The following is an 11,810-nucleotide window of genomic DNA, read 5'->3' as shown; positions in this document are numbered from 1 at the left end:
GAGAGAGAGAGAGAGAGAGAGAGAGAGAGAGAGAGAGAGAGAGAATAATCCAGACGAAAGGAAACTCGATATCCCCAAGAAATCGATAATAACTGACAATTGAAACCATAGAAACAATTCAGAAAAATTATAATTGACGAATAGAGAATAACTGAAGAAAGTGATTTGAAAACTGCAATTTTATCCACTTGACTAACCACGACGGCGAATATCTATTGGGTGTAGAGGAAAAACTCGAGGAGTAAATTGGTCGTGTGTTTCACAGATGATTTGATTCTTCCGTGAGCCGTGACAACGAGTACAACCACTGCTGGATTTTTAATACTCTCAATTGTTGTTTTATCGTTGTGGATAGATAAAGGGGGGAAAAAGTGACAGTGACGGTGCAACACATCTTCACCTTTCTCTCGTGACTCGACCAGTGAGTGTGACATAATTGAAGAAAGTGTAACCGGAATTTAAACTTGTTATTATCAATGGGTATGTCAAGCAGGTTCACCTTCCGCGTTATTTGTGGATGGCATATTATTGGAGAACATTGACAAGTGATTAATGAGGCTGTGATAAATATTTTTTCATAAATTCTTTTATTAACAAAATTAAACAAAGTGGATTGAAAATGTCGTCGAACGGTGAATTTTCATCAATATCAAGTGGAGAAATTCCATCATTACCAAAATCTCTGCCTAGCTCACGTGAAGCAACGGCCGAGGGTAACTCAAGTTCATCGGGTGGTTTTATGCCACTGCGTGAGTTTCTCGATCGATTCTCATTACCGAGAGTCGTGAGACTCGAGGGCACCGGTGGCAGACCAGTATTACTCTACAAACAACAACAGCGATCGTTACGTGTCACTGCTACACTGCTAATTCATCGTTATCGTCATGACGTTAAAATCGGACCGGAAATAGTCATTCCCGAGGGATATCCTGGTGAGTTTACCTGTCCCGTTATCACTGGCTTTTCTCAGCCAGTGATCACAACAGTGTTGGTTATCTCGGCTTGTTTTTTTTTTTTTCATTCACCTTTTTTACACCTTTTCTTCCCCCTTTATATGTTGATGCGCTGGGAAAACCAGTTCCGTGTGTATTATAGCCCCCCTTTATATTATACCATCGTGTGGATGATTGAGAGTGTGCCCAGTACTGCTCTCAACATGAGGAAATAATTCAATATGAAATGGAGGTAAAACTAATAAAGTATCATGCGATGTTGGAAATTTATGGCTGATTTTCCAAATGGAAGGTTCTTCAAATTCATAAGACCGAAATTAGCGAGACATTCACCAGTAAAAGATTTAATTATTCAAGTATTTTGGTCAGTTTTTTCGTCAAATTGTTCTTCTAGATTTGCAGCTGAACATCAGAGCTTGCATTTCAACCCATCTGACCCCAAATTTCCGGAAATTTTACCATCACTTTGTTATTCCAAACTTTACAGACAATTGTGATACTGTAAAATGAATCGATAGAAATTCAAGTAGAACCTGTTTAGTCTATACTATAATCACTGAGATAAGAGCGCGACGAACAAGAAGGTGAGGGAACTCCTGTGGTGAAATGTTTGATAATTCGATTAGACACGTAACAAAATATGTCGTTTTTTTTCCATCCGTGGAACCTTTTCGCGAGGGAACAATATGATACAATTCATGTACATTTTTAGAGTATTTCATTCACGAATTTATACGTATCGCTTAGAATATATTGGAGTTTAACTCCTCAATATACCTTTGCTTACTGAGATGATGCGACAATGTGCTGAGCCGAATTAAATGTTGATAGCTTTAACGATTGGGATGTCAAACATTTTCTTAGCAATCTGCAGATCCATGCTAGAGTACTCAAATTCAGTTTTCATTCTTCCATGTAAAATAGCGAAATTTTACTGCAATCATAAATGTAAAAAATTCTTATGTCTTATCGGTCAGTTTATTTGTATAGTATTCAACAAACTTCAACGTTTCAACCCTAACTCTGGGTCATGTTCACGATAATTACACAATCGAATAGAATTTTAGGGTTTTTCATTTGTCTTATCTTGTACCAATTGGCAGGAGAAAATTCGTCTCCTGTCTCGTTGAATATGAGCAACAGAGAAACATTCTTGTCTTGTCTTGAGTTCTCTTGTGAACCTCGACAATTTCATTTCTCAATTCCGTGAGATTAAGAAATTGAGTGTTCCTCGTTTTGGCTCGTGTGGCTCGAGATTAGTTGACAATTTGTGCATCCTGTGTTCCTTCAGAACGGTTGTTTTCAAAAGCTGGTCTCAACATCAGAAAAAACCGGAGTAGATTGAGTACCAAAAATGTTGAGTACTTGCTGTGTATGAATTCATGGTTCTCATCTCCACTAGCTCCGATGATAAAAGATGCGCTATTCGAGAAGAAAGATTAATATAATCGAGGAATACATAATTCTTCACAATATCTAGGGGTAGATAAAGTGTTATTTAACAAAATGACCTCATATTATTGATGATTTGGGAGTTTTTAAATAATTTTTGATTAATTATTTTTCTCTTGTTACATATCTCTTTTTTTTCTCGTGCCTCTTGCAAACTTCCCTCTTGTCTTGTCTTGTTTCTCTTGCGCTCTTGCGGCATCACTATCATTGACGTGACACTCAATTGCAATATCAAGGTAAATGTATCTATGCTTGGTCCTGTCCATATGCTTGTTCAGATATCGTGCGCTATCACATTTCAATTCTATCAATACTGAACTATGATTGGAGTAATTATTTTAGTTAATAAAAAAAGTTGTAGACACCAATGAACAGTGATTTATTGAAAAATAAGAGAGAAAAATTCCATCCACATCAACTGGTGTGAAAACTCACAGTTGAAAACTTCACAGTTGAGAAACTCACAATTTTTTAATGTTGACATCTCCGTTATAAGATTAAAATAAAATCAAAAATCCTTTGATTGAGGTTTCGAATAGTTAAAAATTCAATAAAAATGCATAAATTACAGTAACATATTAATATTTTATTGAAATGTAGGCAATTAGAAGAATAGGTGGAATGGAAATGGGATTGATCCTATGTTAGTTGGGCAACCAACTGTCAAATGGTAACGGAATGAACGGATGAGAAAATCATTTAAAAGGTTGGACCGTCCCATTGAAACATAATTTAGTGCCTCGAGATATGTTTTAATGTTATGTTATTACAAAATAGAATACTCACGATGTAATTAGTTGGGACATAGACTCTTCATATGATTCAAATTACGAGACGAGGATAGGGACATGTGTCTAAGGTGCATGGGGATAAGAGAGCGAACATAAGGATATGAGACTATCCACGTTAATGGACGATTATTCATTGAAGAATAGTAATTATTATGATTAATATGAATAAATTCTTATTCTGAAGGTTTCACTTTCCGATATCTAATTTAAACCATCGCATCTTCATACTCATTTCCATAGAAATATTGAACTAATAATGTGTTCGCCTTAGCTGAAATGCAGTATAAATATTCATTGAAAACGCGAAAATTCATGGGTATTTTGAACTTTGAGAAGCCTGTATCGGAAAGTACTTCCTAGATTTTCCGAAAAAAAATCTGTAAAACCCAAGAAAAATGAACTGATATTTTGCTTGTAGCACTGAATATTTACATCGAATTGTCTAAGAAATATGAAATTCCTTCATAGTTCCAGGACATGATGCGATAATTTTGTAATCAAAATTGAATAGTTTCGATGTATGAAATTTCTCATTCTTCCAGAATGCGAAGATCCACACTAGAATATGCAGAATGTATTCTTATTTCCCTGAAACAATCAACAAACTCTCTTAAAACCCCTAATTCCCTAGAAATGTTCAAGAAAAATAGTCAACGAGATCACGAAAATTGATGGACATCTTGAATTTTGAGAAGCCCGTATTGGAAATTCTTGTCTGGATGAATGAGAAATCTTTCAAGTCCAAGGCATTGAAGGCAATGACAAGTCATTGAATTGTCAGATTTTCACTAGGAATTACTTGAAATGCCGAATTTTTTAAGGAACACTGAATATTCATGTCAAATCGTTTAGAAAGACGAAATTTCTCGCCAAGTCCCGGACGTGATAAGACAATTTTGTGAATAGAATTAAATTGCCTCGACGAATGTAATTTCTCATATCTCAACGTAGAATACAAATCTGTGCTAAAAAATGCAATGTCAGTCCTCATTTTCTCAGAAAAATTTCCAAAATTTTACTGTATTGTCGAGAATTTGTTGCAATACTATTGCTTCATTAACGAAATTGAACACAAGTAGTCATCGAGGCTATGAAAATTAATGAATACTACGATAGTATTCATGAATTTTCGTAGCCTCGATGACTATTAACAGTAATAATAATAGTATTACTATTACTTTTGAAAAACCCGTGTTAAATTGAAAAATCTGGATCCTTGAATTTTGTCGTTTCCTTTCTGTTGAACTTATTTTTAAAAATGAGTCAGTGTTTCCACGTCTAGACTCCATCCCTAGTAAAAATCCAATGCTGCGTGCACTTCGCTGCAGTGTTCGCGTGCAGCATTGCCTTCCCCAGTGAAGTACCCCACAAAGGTACCTCGCGCACTGTGAAAAAAAAATTACTTTTGCCAAATAAATTTACTAACTAAAAGAAAATCCACACATTTCAAATGCAAATATTTATATACATTTGCTTGTGGCAAGTAAATTTACTTGACAGAAGTAATTTTTTTTCTCTTTCCGCGGTTGCTGGAACAGACACCCGCGGGACGTTCATGCGAGACTGACGTATTTGTATCCGCCCTAACTTCAAATTTCACGAATTCAGTAGCGAAGGACTATCTGCGCATCCAAGGGAGACATTAAAATTTTTGTAATTACCTGTTAGAGATTGAGGCTAATGTTAAGGCGGATTGGGGGGGGGGAGTGTTATTGAAAGGGCGAAAATGAAAATACATGCATTACCAAAAATACTGGCATTATAGCCACGCATCTAGAAATCTCAAGGCTACACTGTTCGTCTCAAATTTAAAGTCGATAACTGTCACACTGCACTGGATAATCTCTTGATATTGAATTTCATAATTGACTCGAAATGATTGATAGTTAACTCGAAATTAATTGATATTTGAATGAAATAGAAACGCTACAGTGAGCGCTAGATGCAAGATAACACGGTGATGTACTCGGTTGAGCGGTTACGTTGATACTGAATTCATATTTGGCGATTTACTCCGTGATTTGACCGTGAATCCGAAGGGTGCGAGTCACTCGAGATTTTCCGAACTTTTAATGATGAATTATTTGCTGCATTTTTAAACATACCTTTTTTGTAGCTCTCAGTTCGCTCTATAAAAAAGTTTATAGCCAAGATTTCGATATCTGCCTTGGATTCAAAGATATTCATTAAAAACTGACCAATAGTTAGAATGGATTTGAACTGTTTCACCGCTTCGTTACTGATTGTGAATTCATAATATTCATATTATCCACATTACTTCAAATGAATTAGTGGAGGATCAACAATTTTCTAAGGACTATTAATCGTACTCGACTAATTACTAATTATTAATATTGATAAAATATATGAAGAAATGTGACTGCACCGCGTCAGTGTCGAACAGGGCTCCAGCAGTAGCGTGGTCGCGGCATACGGCAGCGCGCTTCGTGCGTGAAACATCGCTACAACAGCCAATGTCGCAGAGCCTCTCACAATTTCTAGTAGGGATACTCCAGCTTGATTAATGGACGATGTCGATTTCTCAATGGAATGCAATAACGCGCGGGCAAAAATCCGCAAATGACGCAATACAGAGAAAAAAAAATTATTTTCAGAAAACAAGCCACTGATATTCGGAAACATGTCCCTGATGTCTAGGGATATGTCACTGATTTTTCGAAATCTATCATCAATTATTGGCGATAGTCGACACTGACTAGTATAACTCTGATCATCAGTGGCTCCTATCACGGTAAATTGGTAATATAATAGATTCCTTCAAAATAGGGATAGATCCCTCAATTGATGATATCGCCAGATGTCCCCAAATGGTGTCCCTCAAATTGATGGAGATGTGAATGAAAATCAATGATAATGCAACTAAAAATTTACAAAATGACTGAAATTCAAAATTTTGCAATCATGAAGCTGAATTTCATAATTGAGATTTCCTAAAAATTAGTGACATGTCCCTAATAATTGGGGATGGATTTCTTTGCTCTGGGAGAACTGAAGATTCTGCTGAACCAATATTATACACACTGTTAAAAATGTTGGGCTGAAATTTCCAGTACACTTTTTGGAAATTTTTATGAAGTTTCACTTCCGCTGAAATTTTAAGGAATTTCGTCATTGAAAATTCAGAATTTTATGAAAAGTCAATAAAAACTGCATATTTCAGTTCAACTATTCCCTCAAAATTGGTAGAAATCAGGAAAAGTCCGGTAAATATATTCTGGAATTTTCATTTAAATGATAATTCTTCATAATTTGGCGCAGAATATTCATGATTTGATTCACAATTCAAATAGATTGAGCAATTCTCATTTCAATACTGTTCAAAAATTCGGAAATTCATTGAACTACCAGTAAAACCCGAAATTGCATTAGTTTTTTCTCCCTAAATCGCATCCAGTATAGAAACCCCTGAAGAAAATGACTTGAGGCATTTGAAAAATTTCAGCAAAATATTTGCACTTTTATATTTTCTATGAGGTGACATTTTTCTAGAGAAAGTCTCATACAGCGCTTACCGACGAGTTAAGGAGTTTCCATAAAAATTTCAGTGAAAAATTCTAGCAGTATGGTAACGAAGATGAGAAGAAATAAAAACTCACAATCAACAGAGAGCCAGAACGGTAATGAATGGCTGGATTGGAGTGCTTTTCACTGGTCTTCAAGATAATGGTTATCATCTAGTTGTTATATACAGCAGGACTAGACCAGCCCAATGATTATTTGCAGTAACTCAGAATTATATGGCAGTAAAAAAAGACTTCAGGAATTCATAAAGATTGATAGCCAAGTAAATAGTATACTATTCCATATGTTACCCATGAAGTTGAGTAGACATACGGAAAAATACACTCTTTTTTGTGCTGTTTACGCATGTAAATGGATTGAATATTTCTTTGTGTGTGCAACTGAAATGAAACTTGTTTGCCGGAGTCAAACAGCTTTTTTAGCAGCTAGTGTGCAATATAAATGAAAAGAAAAAATTATTTTCTGAAAGAATCAAGAAAGAGTACATACGGAATATTGCCATTTCTTTCTACATATCAACCAGGAAATTGAAGAAAAAATTATTCACTTGACTGGGCTTCAGTGTTCGTACGTCTTGGCGGAAAAAAATATTAGATACGATGGAAGAAAGAAAAATAAAATGTTTAGAGGAGTTGAAAGGGATAAGGAAAGAAAACACAAAGCCCGTTATGTGCTGTACACTGGTGCATGTGTCAGGTGAGGGACCCTGCCTATTAGCATTGCATTACCTATGGGCTCTTGTCTATCGTTACAACGGCGAAAACCTCGGAGGAGTTTATGTCCAATAACAAATATAACTGAACAAAATTGGTAATGGATAATTAAGTGATCCTCAAAAGGTAAATTTAAGTCATTAAAATTCTCTATCCCATTTTCGTGTCCTACTTTTCTTATGCAGATAACAAAAGCTATTATCATGGGAATAACTAATTTAATCACTTGTTATTATTCACGTTTACACAACCCCATCTGAATTTCGTAATAGTTCCCGGAGTTTCGAGCAATTTTCTTCATTTTTACGGTTCTTACACAAAATTACCAATAAACGGATCAATACTTTTCATGCCCGAAGAGAAATTCTTAGAAAAATTTACGTGCTAATGCTGAAAGAATTACAATCTACCGATTATTAAAAATTGTAGTACTGTGTACGTAAAAATTTTGAAGATCTCTGAGAAAACTTTATATCAATACGAGAAAAATTCATGGGCTACTGAATTAAATTTGCTTGCCAGCACTGCCAAATTGGTCAGGAAATACGAAATATGGCTGTAATTTCACGACATAACACAATGATTTTGTGAAATATTTTGCTAATCTAAGTAATATAAAACAACAAAGTTCAAATCAGATGGAAATTGGGCACTTTATGAGCATTTTTAATCCTTCAGTACTCATATTGGGTGTTTTTTCAATAAATGGTTTAGTAGGGGAGACTAAGCCTGCACCGCTCAGTAGCCAATATCGCTCACCTGGTTTTCTCCACAACTACTTACTTTCCCCACACGGTCTGTTACTCAATCTGAGAACTATCAATATGTAATTGTCATGAAAATTTTCATTCTTCCACCCCTTTAAATGGCAAAAATGGCGTTTTCATCACGCTGTGCGAAAAAGTAACTTTTTAAGCACGCGAAACGTCCCTTTTCCACACATTGTGATGAAAAATATTGTTCGTAACTCGTGAAAAAATGTTTTTTGCACTCGTTACGAAATATACTATTTCCGCACTCGTAACGAAATATACTATTTCAGGGCCTTACGATGTAATTTTTCTGGACCAGTATGTAAGGTTTTTTACTATGATAATAGTATTATCATCACATAAAATTATGATCAATCGCTTCGTAATTTATTTTCACATCATTTGCCACTGAAATTTGCTTTTTCCGTCTTTTAATTAATAATTAGAGAACGTTTTCTCAAATTCGAGCAATGTCATCAATACCGCTCGGCCAGTGTAGCTAATATTGCTCAGTTTAAGACCAATACCGCTCAGTCCTTAACAGCTCACGTATGCAATTGTTTATGACCGGAAAAAAATTATGCAAATACAACATAATCAGTGATTCCTCTTATGAAAATCTATTTTAAGAGATATTTTCAGATCATGAAAGAAGAATTGGAAAATAAGATTGGTTGTGATATTCTATATAAGCCGTTAATACACTTTTAAGAGGTTAGGTGACTCATTCGGATGGTTATAACGAAGAAATACTTAAATATAAACTTGTTCTAAAAGAGAATTACAATTCAGCAAATGTCCAAATGGCCAAATGGACAAGGCATCGGACTAGACATCAGAAAGACTTAGGATCGAATTCCGGCGGGTGCAATTTTTTTTCATTCCTTTTGATAATGGAGATTATGGGATAATCCGCAATCGTTCAATAACCCTAATAAATATAAATAATCAGATAATATTTTGAAAAAAAATGATATTTGTTATTTCAAGGCTTGAATAAGGCCCTTCTTCCTAGGTCTCGTTCAAGCCTCGTCACCCAGCCTGAGAACGTGGTTATCATTTCAGGGCTCAATGAGGTCTGATCCAAGCTTGGATGCCAGCCCTCATCCAGCATTTATGAGCCTTGGTTCAAGGCTTGAACAGCCCTGTTTCCTTCGTCAATTCCTACCTGGGTAGAGGTTAGGTACTGCGTGATACAGGAATCATACTGAGCGGTACAACTGCATGCGACCAGTACCGCTCCTATCTTCATTTTTTAATAAGTTATCGCAATTGAAACGAGAATTGAGGATCCAAGACTTCTGCATATCTAGCTGAATAGCCAAAGAATGCTATGCGACTATAATTTTTACCGGAAATCATGGGTTGGGATGCAAAAAATATAGTTGTTCGTTAGGTGAACCATATACAGGCCTCACTTCCCCTACTCCATTATGGATCCCACTGCAAATTATAAAATGAACATCATGCTTTCTTTTCATTATATCTATCTTCTATTAGAAAAAATCCTATTGAAAAATGAAAAATTACATTTTACCTTGAAATACGGGGCAAAATGTGTTGAGCGCAACACTTCTTCGACTTTTTTTTATAAGTCCCTTCACCAATCCAAGACTTTCTAATTTCCCCAGAATCGTCCATAATGACCAATCAAGAATATGTCGTTAAGATAATTCATGCTGTCTTTATTCATCAGAACACCATAAATATTAAATAATCAGCTGTTTGCTCTCACCGAGAAAAAAACGCGTAAATCGTTTGGTAGGCGAGATGTAGATTATTATATTTTATTCGCCTATGAGTAATTCAGTCACGTCCTTAAGACCCACGTAATATTCATCCACATTCCTTCGCCTCACTCATCTCCCCATTTCATTAAATATTTATCCTCTCACTCAACGGACAAACCAAAATATAAATAAACCAACGAGTAGAAGTTAAAATGTTAAACACGATGTTGCGCACCATCCTCTATTTGCTTGATCAATTTGCCAGCACGTGACCCTGACGATGCGAATGTGCGAGAATGGGATAAGAGCCATTAAGGTGTATCGTTCATCTCGAAAGATGTCGATGAGGCGAGCTCACATAATTGCACCGACGATACGTGGTGATTCGTCTTCAATGTTAACGTATTACTCAAGAGGATCGGGATAATACAACCGTCCACCTATGTTAAAACCTACATATTCTGTTCATTCTATCCTTTTTTTATTCGGAGAAGACTAATGTAATGAGTGTAGACATGAGAAACGTGAGGTTTACACGACGGAAATTTAATGAAAATAGAGGTGTATTTACATTGATGTTCCGACGACCTTGGCTGACAGCCCACGAGAAGACGTTTCTTTCTCTCATTCGTAATCATTCAACTCTATCCTATCACTCCTATAATGGTGATCGATGGAAAGATTATTATCACGCATTTTGATTCTTCGTCCCACACGTTTCATTACCACACTTCGTGTCAAGGATTCTAACGGTTAAGCTCGTACAAGGAATTATCGTATTCTACTGTGTTTATTATTATGGGCATTATTTAATATTTTTTATTGTGTGGAGTGTCAATGGATGAACGGACTGACCATCAATCCAATGCACCCATCTTATCCGCTAGGAAAGTCGTTAATGTACATAAAGAGAGTGAATAGTTGTACAATTTTGTGAATCATTACTGGGAGATTTATGTCCCGGATTTAATGCACGTTATTTGTGTACCGCTGTCATACTTTATGAGCCGTTTCACTCGTTACAATTGCGTCAGATGACAGAGGTCCCGTGGAATTTGCGACACAGTTTCGTTTCTTCGTGGCTACTGTCTCGTGCAAGCAGTTTATCGGACTTACGCACGTGCGCTAGTGAATCGATGTGCACAATTTGGATGAAGTGGAGGGAATTTGTATGCAGCTGCGTAGCCTTTGGTGATCGGAATTCAAGAGTTATTTGGGTATTTACAATAGAATTGTAGGATTCCACCGGTGAAGATGCACCCAGGGAAATGACGTATTTGAATCAAATAAAAGTCTTTATTTGGAATTTTTGCTTTCGAATGGAAGCTTTATAATCGATGATTCTGACGATCTTCTAATTTTGTCTGGAAAAACGTAGAAATGACGCTGAAGTTAGCAGCCGACTTGGCAGCGAAAGTTCAGGGCCGTAGCAAGGATCTGTGGGGCCCCATACCTTAATACGAAAACTGAAAATTGTTCCTATTTAAGTTCTAAATTCCGAAATGATCTGGAACAGCCTCCCCATTCTCCACAATATGATCAACCCCCTTTGTTCAGGCCAAGGGGGTGGTAGGGAGATGAAAATCTCAATTTTTGTCTTTTTTTTGGGAAAAATAAAATTTTCGCGTTTTTCGGGCGAAAAAAAAATCTCCGACTAATAATACGCAAAACCACCAATAAATATTGATGAAAAAATACTCAGCGCAACTCCCTCAACCCTCAGAAAATATCAATCTCTCAGACTGGTCCAAGGGGGTGCTAGGGGGTGGAAAAATGAAATTTTCGCGTTTTTCAGGGGGAAAAAAAAATCTCCGACTAATAATAAGCAAAACCACCAACAACTGTTGATGGGAAAATACTCAGTGCAACTCCCCCT

At 36.2% G+C, this 11,810-nt stretch overlaps 1 protein-coding gene across 3 annotated transcripts in view; it reads left to right on the top strand.

Moving 5' to 3' along the window:
- The window catches only part of LOC107048357, a 67,764-nt gene that overhangs the window by 2,540 nt on the left and 53,414 nt on the right, over positions 1–11,810 (top strand). For 2 of the 3 annotated variants that reach the window (XM_015271502.1, XM_015271500.1), the window contains exon 3: positions 266–932. In XM_015271502.1, coding sequence (XP_015126988.1) covers positions 620–932 — 313 coding nt within the window. In that variant the 5' untranslated portion in view covers positions 266–619. Of the gene's footprint in view, positions 1–6; positions 933–11,810 lie in introns of those variants that run through there. The other variant, XM_015271501.1, reaches the window with a different exon arrangement.

This window comes from Diachasma alloeum, unplaced genomic scaffold, assembly GCF_001412515.2.
Source record: "Diachasma alloeum isolate Michigan unplaced genomic scaffold, Dall2.0 Dall_scaffold_00187, whole genome shotgun sequence".
Classification (NCBI taxonomy): domain Eukaryota; kingdom Metazoa; phylum Arthropoda; class Insecta; order Hymenoptera; family Braconidae; genus Diachasma; species Diachasma alloeum.
The sequence above is the reverse complement of the archived record's forward strand: the minus strand, read 5'-3'. Positions and strand labels throughout refer to the sequence as shown.